At 44.9% G+C, this 16,618-nt stretch overlaps 1 protein-coding gene across 1 annotated transcript; it reads right to left on the reverse strand.

The window, feature by feature from the left end:
- Positions 1-1,602: 1,602 nt before the first annotated feature.
- On the reverse strand, positions 1,603-9,337 carry LOC117026757 (uncharacterized protein C1orf158 homolog). The gene is made up of 4 exons (XM_033113767.1): positions 9,212-9,337; positions 5,162-5,275; positions 1,741-1,918; positions 1,603-1,679 (listed from the first exon to the last, which is right to left on the reverse strand). The coding sequence occupies exons 1-4, from the start codon at positions 9,323-9,325 to the stop codon at positions 1,603-1,605; spliced, it is 483 nt and encodes a 160-aa protein (XP_032969658.1). The 5' UTR covers positions 9,326-9,337.
- Positions 9,338-16,618: the final 7,281 nt, after the last annotated feature.

Raw genomic sequence — 16,618 nt, forward strand, 5'->3', positions numbered from 1 at the left:
TGGTTGCTCTCCTTGTAGATAAAGTGTGACTGTGAGGGCTGCTTTCATTTACATGGGTTTCCTGACTTCCGTGGGAATGATGGAATCCCAAGGGAGCATTTAACCAATAGGGATAAGTGGGCATAGCTACCGTAGAGCACAACAAGGCGGTCCCAGTAATGAGAATGCTTTGGCCCACAGAAATCTTTGGTGGTTACTAAGCGATCGTGTTGGCTGAGGAATAACATAGATGATTAGCCTTCTACATTACTGTTTGATCTATATAACAGGGAAAAGTCTAGGTCTGGTGCCCAAACACCTAATCTGAATCACCAAAGTGGAGAGCTGTGGCTTCTCACCCCGTTTCCAAACCTAAATCAGTTCACAAACCCAGAACCTCTTGACTGAAGAGGAGGCCAGGTCCCTTGAGGAAAGAGCCTGCATTTTCCCTCAAGTAGGTACCTCACATCTCCCTCTAAGACGTCCCTGAAGGCTTCTGCAGGCATTCACCAGGGTGACTCTGCCAGGGGGAAAGGCAATACGCAGACCTTTCAGGACTCACCAGACACCGGTTCTGATCTGATACGAATCCTGGGACCAACAACGTGACTGTGGATTCTCCTGGTCACAGTGGGGGCTTACTGTGGTCAGGTGACAGACGCAGTCCTGCCTCGGCCAGCTCACAGGGGGCCCCATGGGCCCACTGTTATGTCTCTAGTTCCTGAAGGTACAATTGGAATAGACACACTTGGGAAACCTGCAGAGTTCCCTGGCTCTTTCACCAAAAGATGAAAGTCATGGGGTAGGAAGGGCTAAAAGCATTTTTGGAGGCAACATACCCAGGTACAAAATTCCTTATACCCTGCTTGCGTGTTTTGAGTGGGGACCAGAGCAAGAGAAGTCTCTGCGGCAAATTCAAGCTATACCAGAAGCTGCTTTGCCACTAGGAAACCTGACTACTTCTTACCAGCCAGCTGTGTATTTGTGAGAGACACTGTCAACCTGTGTAAATCAGCTCAAGCACTCTCCTAAGTCTTACCTTCCAAGTCTCGGTACTGCTGGAAGGGAAAGACAAGCCGACTCTGTACTGTGGTCCGTGAGCCCTAGGGGGCTTCCTCTACTCCTGTGTTGGAGGCTTTTTCACTATTCCCACCCTGGAATGCTCTTCCCCTAATCCCTGCTTGGCTCCCTCCTTCTCAACTCAGCTATCTCCTCTAAGCCCGTCCCTACTCCACCCAGACCCGCCTCACTTTCTATTCATTACCCATTTTATATATAACCCCCCCTCCAAAATTATCTTATTTACTAGATCTCAGTTATTCATTCATGGTTTCTCACCCAGCTCCCCACTGGAATGCCGACTCCTGAGGGCAGAAATTCCTCCCTGTTTGTCACTGCTGTGTCTCCAGAAGCTACAACAGGGCATTGCTCCTAGGACATAGTTACTATTGACAGAATGAATGATTGACACGAGTGTGCAGTGATGTTGCTTCTGCCACTTGCGCTCCAGGTGAACAGGCTGCCTCGGTGCACAGGTGAGGGCTTCATCACACAGCCAGCCACGCTCCAGCATCAAGGGGAGAGGGCAGGGGGGCCCTGGGAAGCAAGTAGGACTCTCCCCCATCACCTCACTCTAACACTCTCCTGGAGCCAGGGTCCCCCGTGCGAGTCCTCCCGCGTGAGCCGGGCACACCTCAGCCCTGTGCAAGTGTGGACCCCTTACACCCCAGTCCAGGAGGAAACCCTGAATTATCAAAATACCCAGAAGGGGGAAGTCGGCTTTCTCTGGGAGCCACAGCAATTTGTGTCCACTCCAGGAGCGGCATGGGGGCAGGCCCAGGTTATAATTGTGCCGGTTGTAATGGTCGTCATACGAGCTGATCAGGTGGCAGTGCGAGGGCTCCTGGTTGTGGGTGATCAGGTGTTTGTACGGGAGCCCCTGAAAGGACAGACACAGTGGGCACGTTACTGACCAGGCATCGCCTGGCCGTGGACGGAGGCACAAGCTGTCTGCCATGGGGGCGGCTGGTGAGCTCCGCTGGTTAGAGCGCGGTGCTCTTAACAACAAGGTTGCCGGTTCGATCCCCGCATGGGCCACTGTGAGCTGTGCCCTCCACAACTAGATTGAAACAACCACTTGACTTGGAGCTGATGGTCCTGGAAAAACGTACTTAAAAAAGAAAAAGAAGCTGCCCACCATGGAGGTCTGTGGTCTCGATGGAGAGGGGCCTCCGTGGGCTGTGGCAAGTGTGGCTGCGTAGGCTTTCAGGGCCACCAAACGGGGAAACACACGTGTCTGTCCCACCCAACGCACCTCACCTTCACACACGTCTCCACTTAGCTGTCGTCAGTTGTCTGAGGAGTGGCCCCAGCCTACGCCAAGTCAGTTCATCTCTAGAAAGAGCCACTGGGGACTCATTAACATGGGAGTCAGGACACCCGGCTGAATAAGAAGAGGCAGGGCCATTTCGTTGGGTGCCCCCGATCTGAAATTACACCCTTTCATTTGTCTCAAGTCTCATCCATCCAAGTGCCTATTTCCATGGCCAGTGAAAGACACTGAATACCACGCCTGACGTGTGCACCTTGTATTCCAATCAGTTACTATGGGAAGAGTCAAAGAACGTTCCATAAATTGCCGTCTCCTGCAAAGGATTTATGGCAACCTCAGCTGGAAACTCAGGGAGTGATTTCTTTGGTGGGGAGTTATTTACAGGGAGAAGAAAGCCGTGTTCTCCTTACTGTGGGACATTTGCCTGAATCAGTTCTTTTCCTAAGAAAATCCTCTTGGCCTTGGATGGGGATCCTGGGGACCTGGGCTGATTTACGGGGGAGGGTAATGGTGATTTCCATGCCCGTCCTCTTGTCTGGAGCAGACAGGGAGGTCTGTGTCTGCTACGGCCTGCAAATGCTGGCTGCACCCACTCTTTCAAGTGGTGGTTCCATAAATAAGTCAGACCACAATGCCAGGGGGAGACTGGGGGATGGGCGCAGACATTCGTCAGGGGTTCCCAAGATCTGTATCACCAGGTGCTGGGAGTCTTTCCAATGCCAGGGAAAGCAAGTTGAATGGTTCCCATCAACCAAGGGGAGTGCTGAGGAGAAACAGAGAGGCCAGCAGGGATTCTCAGGCTGATTTTCTTAGTTTGGGGCACGGCCCTGCTGTCTTGATTAAGTTCCCAGGATTTTTGTTTTGATCCCGTATGTTAAGACGACAGACAAAGAGACAACTGCCTTTGAAAGAAGACCTCACAGGTCCCAGGAGGAGGGGACGTGCCACACCGTGCAGGGCCACATGGGGAAGCACCAGGGCTGGTCAGAAGGCAGCAAGACCCAACGGGAAGTGTGGCCCCAAGCCTTCTTGTGTGAGGCAGGGCAGGCAAATTTGAGAAGCTTAGGGTTCTCTAGCTTAAATAACTTCAGCAGGCTCTGGGCTATCGGGGTGCCTCTGGTTGTGGGTACCTGGTCCTGGAGTGATTTCAGGCAGGGAGTTACTGGCTTGGTGTGTGAGTGTTAGATCACGGAGGTGGTTGGCGGCATGGGCTCTGGATTGGTGGGTTTGCACCTGAAAGGCGTGATGACAGGCGAGATGTTTCCTGTCTCGAGGAATTAGCTAGCCCTGGGGAGGGCAGTCTTTCCAGGATTAGCCAGGCCCTGAGTTCTCAAAGTATCAGAAAATAGAGAAAATAAAACACATGATTAACACACCTGCCCGGGAGAAAAGCACAGGAAGGGCGTCCTCCCTGGGGGAGCTCATCTCATCTATCCAAGGTGGATTGGCATTTGCCTAAGAAGGGAGAAGAGCAAGTGAGGATGGGAGATGGAAAAGAAAGCTGTCCTTGGGGATGAGGGGGTGAAGAACTGAAGTGCAAAGAAGAGCTATTGGGGTGGATGCAGCCACACAAACAGGTCATTTGTATAGAGTTTAGTTCTATTTCATGTGTGTGTCTTAATTTTAACCAGACCGTATGTATGTGTGGACATCTCTTCGTCAGGGTTTGTACTGGGTCCAGAGGTCTTTAAGAAAGGGCACCCAGTATGCACTGAGGACGAGACTAAGTGCCTCGTGGACGCTGATGGTTGGGGTCTGGAGGGCCCAGATGGTGGGTTCTAAGTTTTACTTCCTTATATTAAAATCTATGTGCGTCTTCACGTTAGTGTGTGTCATCACACTAATGGTAAAGCCACTGAAAGCAGCAGCATGGTCCAAGGATGCCAGCATGGTCCAGGGATACCAGTGTGGCCCAGGGATTCCAGCACGGCCGAGAAGTACCAGCAGGGCCCAGGGGTACCAGCACAGAACTGAAATCCTGGCACTATTTGTCCTGACATTGATCTCCAAATGCAGAAGACACAGAGTCAACCCCAGCAAATGATGATGACGAGAGGTCTGGGGACACTCTTTGCTTGAAGGGACACCTGCTTAGTCCCTTCCCAACCAGCCACACAGCTCTAGACGACACTTACCGCCCCCTGGGCAACTTTTATCTAAAAATGAGGGTGCTGAGCTGAACAACCTCTTGGGTGCCAACCAGCTCCCAAGTGCTCCCATTCTGACAGATGTTCCCTCATTCGATGCCTCTCTACCCCCACCCTGAGTTCTGGCAGGTGTAGGGTTAGGTTGGGGTGGGGGGTGGGTGTCCTGAGGTTGCCATGCCCAGCTTCCTGCTCCGGAGGCCTGGATCAACGAAATGCACAGGCACCCAGTGAGGGGAAGACTGCTGAGTGGCCCTTGACTTTATTCAAAAGAACAGGAAGCCGGGGCATAGATGACACAAAACGCTGTCATCCAAGCATCACCGCCGCTTGCTTTTGGAGTACTTTACGTCATTCCCTCTACAGTCACTTTAATTCAATATTAACCATGTTTGTGTGTTTCCTCTGTCCTTTGCCTGTGTCCTGTTGGAGGAGTTTGGAGGAATGGGGGAAATGATGCAGGAAGGAAAGTGCTAGGATGGGCGGGGCAGCCGGAGGGGAGGGGTGCTGCCAGCTTGAGATTAGGCAGATCTCTGCTCATCAGGTCAATCAGGTGAAGGCCACCGCAGCCCCTGGGCTGGGGAGGCATCCATGAGACCACTCCTGTGTTCCCCAGAGGGAACCGGACCTGGAAGAAGCTGGCTGCTGGAGTCCCTGGGCCTTGCGAGGGGCCCAGCCTGAGTGTGGGGCCGCCACTCTCTCTTACCTCAACTCTCCTCTTGGTGTACCACCTGGATATCTGGTCCGGTCTGTGGCAGGGGAAGGGGACGTACTCTTTCCTGTAAATGCTCTGCGGTGTTTTCTCAGTGGCTTTGGTGAACTGGAAAAGATCAAATATTCCAGACAACTTCTGAGATGGCCCTTCTCAGACTTTGGCTGTGACCCCTCACCTCCTGGGCTATTGGGAGCTGGACATTGAAGGAGAAATACAGACCTCTGGGCATCCTGCATAACACAGGCTCCATTTTGTCCCCTCCCTTCCAGTACTTGGCACCCCCACCGTCCAGGAACCCTGGGGAAACCTGTTATTGGTGTCATGAGATCACTTCTCAAGGTGCGAACCTGTTTCCTTTCTCATCTTCTCTCTCCCTTCTCCTCCCTCCTGCTTTCCCCCTCCCTTTATTTTCCTTCTTTGTTCCTCACTCTCCCCAGCTTACTCTTTTTTCCCCCATTCTGTTATGTTTTCTGATTGACATTTTAAAAATTCATTGTGGCAAAATATATATCACAAAATTTACCATGGTAACCATTTTTAAGTGTACGGTTCAATGGCATTAAGTACATTCACATTTTTGTGCCACCATCACCACCATCCATTTACAGAACGTTTTTAACATTTCAAACCAGAACTCTGTCCCCCTTCAACAAGTCCCCATTGTCTCCCCCAGCCCCTGGCAACCAGCATTCTCCTTTCCGTCTCCGTGAATCTGACTGCTCTATGTGCCTCATGTAACTGGAATTATACAGTATTTGTGTTTTTGTGGCTGGCTTATTTCAGTTAGCATAGTGCCCTCAAGATTCATCCACGTTGTAGCATGAGTCAGAATATCTTTCCTTTCAAAGGCTGAATTTAATTTCATTGAGTGTACGTGCCACCTTTTGCTTATCTATTCAGCTGTCATTGAATTACTTCTACCTTTTGGCAACTGTGAATAATGCTGTTATAAACGTGGATGTGCAAAGATCTCTCTTCAAGGTTCTGCTTTCCATTATTTGGGATAAATACCCAGAAGTGGTATTGCTGGGTCATAGGGCAGTTCAGCGGCTGCACCATTTTACATTCCCACCAACACTGCACAGGGTTCCAATTTCCCCGCGTCCTTACCAACACTTGTTATTTTCTGTATTTGGTTTTAATAATAGCCATTCTAATGGGTGTGAAGTGGCATTTTATTACGGTTTTCATTTGCTTTTCCCGACTGGTAAATGCTGTTGAGCATCGTTTCATACGCTTATTGGCCATTTCTCTATCTTCTTTGAAGAAACGTCTGTTCAAGTTCTTTACCAATTTTTAATCAAGTTGTTTGTTTTTTGTTGTTGTTGAGTTGTAGGAGTTCTTTATATACTCTGGATATTATTCCTTTATCACATATAAGATTTGCACATATTTTCTCCCATTTCATGAGTTGTCTTTTCACTCTGTTGGTTGTGTTCTTTGAGATGTAAAAGTTTTTAATTTTGATGAAGTCCAATTTATCTATTTTTTCAGCCATTATTTCTTCAGATAACTGGTCTGCCCCTTTCACTCTCTCTTTTCTCCCATATTGTGTATATTGGTTGGCTTGATGGTGTCCCATAAGTCCTTAGACTGTATTTACTTTTCTTCATTCTTCTTTCTTTTTTGCTCTTCAGACTCCATAATTTCAAATAATGTGTCTTCAGGTTTTCTGATTCTTTTTTCTGCCTGTTCAAGTGCACTGTTGGATGTCTCTAGTGAATTTTTTAAATTTATTTATTGTGTTTTTCAGCTCCGTAATTCCCATTTGGTTCCTTTTTTTACCATCTTTTTATTGATATTCTCATTTTGTTCATATATCATTTTCAAATTTCCTTACAGTTGATCCTTGAACAACACGAGTTTGAACTAGTATGGGTCTATTTATATGCAGATTTTTTTCAATAAGTACTATAAATGTATTTTCTCTTCCTTTGATTTTCTTAATAACATTTTCTTTTCTCTAAGTTACTTTATTATAATACTATATATATATATATATATATATAATTTTATATAGTATATGTTAATTGACAATTTACGTTATCAGGAAGGCTTCCAGTCAACAGTTGGCTATTAATAGTTAAGTTTTGGGGGAGTCAAAAGTTATACATGAATTTTTGACTGCCTGGGGCAGGGAAGGTCCGCCCTCCTAGCTCCACATTGTTCAAGAGTCAACTGTAGGTCTTTGTCCATGTTTTCTTTTAGCTCTTTAAGTATATTTAAGGCAGTTGTTATAAAGTTTTTGTCATTTCCTTCTGATGTCTGTGCTTCTTTAGTGATGGTTTCTGCAACTTTATTTTTCTCTTCTTTTGAGTGGGCCATGTTCTCTTGTGCCTTTGTATACCTTACGATATTTTGTTAAACATCGGGCATTTGAAAAAACAGCCACAACTCTTAGTCTTTCCTCGCTGGTTCACTAACTAGCAGAGCAGGTGCTGAGCCTTGAAATCAGCCGGGTATGAAGGTTGAAGTTCATCTCGGGACTCTTCTGAGCATGCCTGTTGCCTAGGTGTGTGCGTGTGTATGTGTGTGTGTGTGTCCCCTGTATACACGGCTTCTTTAAAATGGCTTCATTTCCCAAAGAGTCTCTTCCCTGCTTCTTCTCAGAGCCTTAGGTGTTCTGTTGAATTTCTCTCCCTGGAATCTCTTGCCCCAGACATTTACAGGGCGGTCGTCCCCGGCAGCTTTCACTAGCGGTGATTACCACTGCTTCTCACAGCTTTGCCTCGCCTGAAATATGAACTAAGCCACTTTACCCTGTCTGAGCTCTGAGTTAGGCAAAACAGAGACCATTTCCCTCAGGCAGCCCCCAGGCGGGTTAGAATGTGCTCTGCTCCGTATGGGTTCAAGAGAGGGACCTGGGAGCTTGGCCACCATGCTATGATGGGAAGGGAACAGGGAAGGGACAAGTACAGAGACCGTGGAATTTCCTACCATTTTGAATGGGGCTTTTTCCAATCTGGGCATCTGATTGGTTGCTCCAGACCTTTGACTGTTTTTCCAAGCTCCTATATAGTTATTTTAGCTGGGCTTTAGCAGTTTCAGTGTTTCCATGAGAGAACAAGGGCCTAGAGTTTCTTAATCTGCCACCTTTCTTACATCACTCCGACTCCGCTCTCTTTATGCAATTTTCTCTAAGGGCAGAAGCAGCCCATAGTATCCAGGGTCTTGCCATGCGCACAGCCACCTGAAGGGATTGCTCAGACACTCCTTGCCCTTGGAACTTCCCTGACACACACCAGCTCCCCCCCCACACAAAGGCCAGGTGCAATCAGATCGAACAATGGCTGCAAGCCATGTCTGGCCAGGGCCGTGGCGAATGCAAACGTTCTCCATGAAAACAGCCTTTTCCAGTTCTCAGAAGTCACAGGTAACCTTCCCCACACTTAACCAAAGCCGCCAATTCCATCTCACCCTCTTTTCCTTACCCATTTCCCAAGAAGACATGAGATTATCTAGGTGTCTCCGCAAAACTTTAAGTGGCTCAGTCTTGATTGCCACAAAGGAAGGTGTTCAATTTTAAGTAGGCCAATTCAGGCAAAGTATTTCGTAGTGGCTTTTAAAGGACATGGGGACATCCATTTGTTCTGGTTTGAAAGTAGAACCTGAGATGCACAGGTAAGGCCAGGTGTGTCACAGGTGTCAGAGCAGCAACTCATCCCTAGACATCAGCGAGGGACTGTCAAGCCTGCCTCGGCAGGTGCACGTTTCGGGAAAGACCAGGCCAGGGAAAGCAGTCATTCTTCAATTCCAGGTGCAGAGGAGTTAGGGACAGGGGACATCACCTGTCTAGAAACACCGCCCTGAAAATAGTACTGTGAGGCACAACTATGAGTATATTGCCACGTGTGCTGTGATGTGTCCAAGATGCAGCGGGGTCCTTGATGACTCCCCTGGTTAAAGCACAGGGACCCTAATGACACATTCTTAAGATGTGCCCATCTGCGAGCCTTGGTTTGAAAATATTCATGACCTTATTCTTACCTTTCCCTACCAGTCCTCCCCCTGAGAGCTTTGTCCACTTTTCTCTTTCCTTACCGTCCTCCTCTCTTCCACCCAGTTTCCAGTGAGCACTCTGGTTGAATACTCGGCCTCAATCTTCCAGCTTGGAGTATAGAATGACCGTGGACTTACTGCAGTCAGAAACTGCATGGTACGACTTTGCGTTTCTTGGACTTGACCCGGTTTAAGATTTCCGGGGTGGGGAGACGTTATTCACTTGCTGAGTTTCGGGTGCCTTTTTCTCTTCCCAGCCACCCTTCTGAGTGCGGAGTAGATGACACCCTGCCAACTTCACAGAATACAAGGGCCTTAAGAGTCCACTTTCAGCTTGCAGGGAGAGGTGATGTGATCTTGGATTCCCTACTGTTGACTGTCTCCATGGTGATAGACTCTGAGTACAAATACTCTCCTTAAGGGGGCAGCTGATTCTTCAAGAACAAAACTGACCCCACAAAAGCAAAGCAAATCAACAACCACCACCGTAAAAACGAGGGCCGGAAGGACCTGGTTTCTGTGTGGTTGCATTTTTACAACATCAGCCTTGCATTTTTACAACTACAGTTGAGATCACATCCTATACTTAAAGAATGCTGATGACATCTGCATGGATTCACTCATTTAATCCTTACAGCAGCACGATGAAGCAGGTACCATTATTGTACTCATTTTTTAAATGAGGACACTGAAGCAAAGAGGAAGGAGGTTCCTACCGAAAGTCACTCATGGAGGAGATGGAGGATTTAAATACACTCTGATTCAGGCCTAAACCGCTGGGCTCCGCTCGCTGTCTTCTGCCCTTTTGCCTAAGGACCTTCCAGGAAGAATCCTATCTTTGTGCTCAAACCGATACAACACGGTTCATTTGGTTAGTCTTCATTCCTTCATCCCACCGTCGTTTTACTGAGACACACTACATCTCGGCGCACATGCCGTGCATCCTGACTCGACAGGGCCCCGTCCCCACGGAGCTCAGTCAAATGGGATAAAGGCCACGATCTGCTTACTCATTAAGCCAAAACAACAAAATCAGGAACCACCTAAATATCTGTCAACAGAGGGTTAGTTCAATAAATTGTGGTGCATCCATGCAATGAAATGCTCTGTAGCTATTTACAAATGCTGACGTCGGAATATGCCTATAACACATGGTTAAGTTAAAGAAGCAGCAGCCCTGGAGTCTTGCTTGCCACAAACAAACACATTCGATGTCACGTAGGCAACTCAGAGAAACTGTTTTCCAATGGCCTTTAAACAAAAACAGAGGAACTCCAGGAAACTATTTGTTCCATCTTGAAATTAACCATGTGGCAGGAATGAACGTGGGAGATGCACCACAGAGCAGAGCAAACCTCCGTTTGGAAGGACCACAGTCTGGGCAAACCTAGGGCCAGGAAGAGGGGACATCCTGCCAGTCAAAGCGCAGGGGAGCCATGTGTTCCGTATAGTTCCATTCTTTAAAACTTTTTATTGTGAAATAGAGCACAAACATGAAAAAGGACAGTAAAAATACATGTGCAGATACATGAATTATGATAAAGCAAAACCCCACAAAACCAGCATGTAAGTCGAGAAGTAAAATGTGGTCACCATCCCGAGGGTGTCCCCACATGCCTCCTCCTACTCTATCCTGACTTCTGTAGCAATCACTTCCTTGTTTTTCTGTATATGCTTCGCACCAAAGGATGTGTTCCTAAGCATTAATACACGGTTTTGCCTGTTTTCGCTTTGTATACATGGAATCCTGTAGCATGTATTCATTTGAGTCTGATTTCTTTTTCAATGTGGTTAATATTTTTAGGGTTCACCCATGTTGCACGAAGCTGTGGTTGCGATGACTGTTTTGTACACAGTACATGTCTCCTCGTGCCCAGATATCACCATTTCGAGAAAAGGCGTTTAAGTTTTAGGGAGTCAACGAGCTCCCGGTGGTGGATACAGGTTTTTCCCAAACTCTAGTTTTAGCTCGAAAGTTCAAAATTTTGTTATTGGCAACAACTACTGTCCGTTGTTTTCCTTGAAGTGACAGACGTATTTCATTCATTTTCAAGAAAATATCTACCAAATGTTCCAATTGGAATAATCATGCTTTGTCTCCCCGTCTTTCTTTCAAGTAAAAATCGTCTTTCATTAAAAAATAAAAATCCCAGCTTATTTCACCCACAACTTAAACCATCGCACATATGGCGCTCTCTCTCAAGGGAACCACTGGTACTTGGGTGTGTAATAGCGGAGCTTTTCTCGCACCTCCTTCCCATTTCTTCACACGGCACATTAAAAAGACATCTGATCAAGGGTCCAGATTTAATGAAATTAGTAATGATTAATTCTTCATCAAGTGCAAATGGCATTATGCTTATTCTTATTTTACTGCGGGTACATGATGGTGGAGATTCAATAACCACCATAACTCATGGCACTGCCTTGATTCATGCACATGCACCAGAAGTTTCATCCACCATTGATTGCTCTTGCACCGTCAGTGCAAATAAGATCTTAGTATTATTGAGAAAATAGTTTTGACCTTGCAGGACCCCTGAAGGAGGTTTGGGGATCCCCAGGGAGCACACTTTGGAAACCTGCTCTCAGGATACATACCTAGGAACAGAATTGCTGGGTTATAGGGAGTATCTGTCTTCAACTTTGCTAGATAATGCCAAACTATTTTTCAATGTGTCAATTCACAGTCCCTTATCAGTGTATGAGGGTTTGTTTCCATTCCTTCACACCTTCTAGTACTTTTTCATCATCCCAAATAGCAAGTTCAAGTCCCCACTCCTACTTCCTCCAGGACCTAGTAACTTCGATTCTACTTTCTCCCTTCTAAGCATTTGCCTGTTCGGGATATCTCATATATGTGGAGTCACACAGCATTTGTCTTTTTGTGTCTGGCTTATTTCACTTAGCCTCACATTTTCAAGGTTCATCCATGTTGTAGCGTGTATCAGAATTTTGTTCTGAAATTCGTTTCTCAGAATGAATAATAATCATGGAATAATAATATTCCACTACATGTGGAGACCACACTTTGTTTATCCATTCATCAGTTGATGGACGTAGGATTGTTTCCCCCTTTAGGCCATCACGGCTGCCATGACCCTCGGTGTACAGGTATCTCTTTGAGTTTCCCCTTTCAATCTTTTGAGTATATACCTATGAGTGGAATTGGCACCACAGACCTGTTTTCCACAGCGTCCACACCATTTTACGTTTCCACCCGCAATACCGAGGGTTCCTATTTCTCCACATCCTTGCCAACACTTCGTATTTTTCCTTTATGATAATAGCCCGTCCTAATGGCTATGAGCTGATATCTCACTGTGGCTGTGATTTGCGTTTCCCTGACGACGCATGATGTTGAGCATGTTTTCATGTGCTTACTGGCCGTTGGTGTGTCTTCTTTAGGGATACATCTATTCGAGTGCTTTGCCCATTTTTAAAATGGATTGTTTGTTTGTTTTTTTTGTGGTTGAGTTATAGGGATTATTTATATATTCTGGATTAAAAAATTTACAAACATTTTCTCTCATTCTGAGAGTTGTCTTTTCACTCATTTGATACTGTCTATTCCTATGTATTTTATATTTTATGCTACTTAAGTAGATTATTTTTATTTCCTTTTCTAACTGATTTTTGCCCACAGATTAAGATGTAATTGATTTTTTATAGATAATAATTTTATATCCATCAACCTTGTTAACTCATTAATTCTGATCATTTCTCTATAGATTCTTTGGGAATCTGCATGTAGGATTATAACATCTGCAAACAATAACTCCTTTTCCATCCTCATCAGTTTTATTCTCTTTTTGTATTAGCTATGATTCAGTACAATGTTGAATAAAAAAGAGTAAGCAACTCTTGTCCTTTTCCTGATATTGAAGGGAAAAAGATCAATGTTTCGCCGTTAAGCATGATGTTTGCTGTAGGTATTTTTTGTAGTTGCCATTTATTGGGATAAAGCAATTGCCTTCTGTTCTAAATTTGCTGAAAGTTTTTTCATAAATGTTTTAGTTTTTGCATCTATTAAGATAACCACATAGTTTCTCTCATTGAATCCATCAATGTGATAAATTCGCAATGTTAAGCTGATCTTGCATTTCTAGCATAAACCCAACTTGCCATGATATAATCTTTCTCATATATTGCTGGATTCAGTTAGCTAAATATTTTTTAGAAAAGCCTTTGCCTCTATATCCATGAGTAAGATTGTCACAGCCTGTAATTTTCATTTCCACTGTCTTTGTAGGTTTTATTACTAAGTTACCCTCATAGAAAGAAGAACATATCTGCTTTTTATAATCTCTAGGTCAGTTTATGTGAGACTAATGTTATTTCTTCCTTGAATATTAAATAAGTCAAGGCCAGGAGTTGTTCATTTTGTTTTGTTGGACAGCTTTTTATGCTAGATTCAATACCTTTTATTAAGTAATCAGATTTGCTCTTTTGTGTCAGGTTGGTCAGTTGTATTTTTCTAGGAATTTATGCGTTGCACCTAAATTTTCAATTGCTTGGCATGTGTTGCTCATAATGTCTTCTTATTATCTTTTTAAATATCTCTAGAATCTGTCCTGAGGTCCTTTTTATTCCTAGTACTTACTATTTGTGCTTTTTCTTTTGTTTTCTTTCTTGGTCTCACCAGACGTTGACCAATTTTACCAGTCTTTTCAAAGAGCCAAAAAGTAACATTGTTGATCACCTCTGTTGTGCGATTATTTCACACTTTAGGGATTTTGCCCAAAAGATATTAGAAAGTCTAAAAACATTTTTAAATATTAAGAAACATAAAAATGCTTTTTATTACTTAATCTTTCAATCGTCTTAGGAAATTCTCCACCGTTATATTTCAAATATTGCTTCTGCATCCTTTCTCCTTTCTTTCTGGAAAACCAGTTACATGTTTGCTATGCTTCTCACTGAATCGTCATGCCTCTTGCTCCCTTTTCTGTATTTTCTACGTTCTGAATCTAATGTGAAATTAAACCCATCCATTGAATATTTTATTTGATTTGTTGCAGTTTTAAGTTCTAACATTTCTGTTTGATTCACATCTATGAGTATTATATATAATGTCACTTTTTACAGTTCCAAAGTTTTAATTTTTTTACCTTCTAAATTTTCAGGTTACCACTATTTTGCCATCCCAATTTTCAAATTTTGCCTTCCAAATTTTGAAATGTATAGATTCACAGATTATATTTATATATTATATACAGTTATAAATTATATCTAGAAATATATCTATACAGAGTTTATCACCTTGGACATAGTGAACAGAGCCATTTTACAGTCCGTGGCTCCTTCTTTTTGTTTGTTTCTTACTGTTGTTTCTGTGATAACTGTTGCTAGCTCTTCTCATGTGCCTGGTATCTGAAAATTTATTTGCAGAAATAATGGGAGGCCTATGATGATATTATCTTCCTCCAGAGATGATTGCCTTTTGCTCTACCAGTCCCCTGTGGACATTAGAAATTGGGGATCACTGCGATCCAACTGAGACATTTTGGGTCACAGTCCTGTGTGCTCAGTGCTATGCTAGAGGAGCTGTAGCATCTTCTGCAAGCCCGCAGGGGAAGGATCTAACCTTCTGGGCGCAGGGAGGCTACGCCCAGGAAACGAGACCTGAGAGGTGAATGATGAACTGACTTCTTCCCTCCTGCCCCAGTGTGACCTAGAAAAACTTCTTAAAGGTGTCCAATCAGGTCGGGGTTATTGCACAGGGAACCGAATGGTGGTGGGTAGTAGACTTGGAATCCAGACACACTTGGCTTCAACTTCCAGTTCTACCTTCCACCAAGTTCCTTGGCCGAGTCCACCTTGGTTTCCTAATCTATAAATTGGGAGTCGATATCATGTACTTCATAATATTATGAGAATTCAGTGAAGTGGACCCTTGAGGGGTTTGGCCTGTTACTGGAAATGCTTGGACACTGAACCCTGGGCACTGTCTTGTCTGATTCAACTTTGTGCTGCTATTGCAAGACACCTCGCTGCAATGTTGGCACAGTGCTGTGTGGCCAGGGAACAGGGCGGGCCCTGCCAACCCTGTGGAGGAAGGAGCCAGCTTTCCGACTCTGGCACCCTTTCCACTGTTAGATGGAAGCAAGGGTATTCAAGGCAACAACCCAAGAAGATTGCAACCTGCTCAGTTCCTCCATTGATTCTAGTAGAGGTTCGTCTGAGTTCAGGAACTTTCCTTTTAAAATGCAGACGTGCCACGCCAACGTGGCTCCACCTGCTATTGTCAAGCCAGTCAATTTTCTTTCTGCTTTGGGCATTGGTGGTTATGATTCGACTACTTCCCTCCCAGCTGAGATCTGTTGGAAAAAAAAGGGAACGAGACAGGCATTTCGGTAGCATCTGTCAACATTTAAAATGTGCTCAGCCAACAGACCCCCTTCTTGAATTTATCACAGAGAATCACATGCGTGCAAGGGGGCGTGTGCAGAAATGTTCACTACACACTTGTTTGTCTGTAAAACACTGGAAAGAGACCAAATGTGTCTACCAGTAGGTAATGGCTAAGACTGCTATTCGGTCACACCGTGGAATACTACGCAGTAGCTAAAGAGAAAGGGAAAGATAAATGTCCATCATTTACTAGGTTAGATTTCTAAGTCATGTCATTGAGTGAAAAAAAATCCAAGTGGCACAACATGTACAGAACTATTCTGTTATGTACAAATATATGGCAAATTCATCCCACAAATACTACTCTATATGATCTGTGTGTGTAAAAGCATGGAAACAGGCTTTAAAGGATTAGAAGACCCTACCCCACCCCCAAAAGGAACAGTGGACACATCCAGATAAAAGGAAACAGAGTTGCAGGGGAGTAGACAAAGGGCACTTGAGGCTTTTCTCTAGCATTTGAAGGTTTTATTTAAATGGAGAATATATATGTGTGTCACTTATGTCATTTAAAATTAATTTTTAAAAGGTAGTGTGGAAATGGAAATATGTTTGACAGTGCGGTAGCTGTCATATTGTCCAAACATATCCACTGCTCCTCTCTGGGGACCATCATGTTTGTCTGTCCCATCAACGTCAGGCTTGGCCATATGACCTGCTCTGGCCAATGAAAGGTGAGCAGGTACAGTGAACATCATTTTGGAACAGACACTGGGGGAGCCAGTGTGTGATCAGCCATATTCTTTTTCCCTCTGCCATAAGACTGGCGATGTTTCTCGTAGAGGCCTGGATCCCCGAGTAGACAAGTGTGGAACAGAGCTACAGCCATCCTGGGAGGGCTGTGTAATGTGTAACGTGAGCAAGAAATAGACCTTCGCTTTCATAAGCCACTGAGACTCTGGGGCCATTTGTCATTGCAGAGAGCCTAACCTCTACTAGCTTATCCTAGCCCAGGGAGAAGAGGAGAGAGCAAGCAGGCATTCTGGAGCAGAGAGTGCAGGGGGAGAGGGAGACAAGGTTTGGGGTCAGAAAGGC

This window comes from Rhinolophus ferrumequinum, chromosome 9, assembly GCF_004115265.2.
Source record: "Rhinolophus ferrumequinum isolate MPI-CBG mRhiFer1 chromosome 9, mRhiFer1_v1.p, whole genome shotgun sequence".
Classification (NCBI taxonomy): Eukaryota; Metazoa; Chordata; class Mammalia; order Chiroptera; family Rhinolophidae; genus Rhinolophus; species Rhinolophus ferrumequinum.

What these genes read in the sequence shown, in the direction of transcription:
- LOC117026757 (XM_033113767.1), bottom strand. Translation starts at nt 9,325, where the DNA reads ATGCAGTTTCTGACTGCAGTAAGTCCACGGTCATTCTATACTCCAAGC. An exon ending in ACACCAAGAGGAGAGTTGAG is followed by an intron (nt 1,919 to 5,161) that starts GTAAGAGAGAGT and finishes CTGTCCTTTCAG; the next exon opens with GGGCTCCCGTACAAACACCT. An exon ending in AGCCGACTTCCCCCTTCTGG is followed by an intron (nt 1,680 to 1,740) that starts GTATTTTGATAA and finishes ACACTTGCACAG; the next exon opens with GGCTGAGGTGTGCCCGGCTC.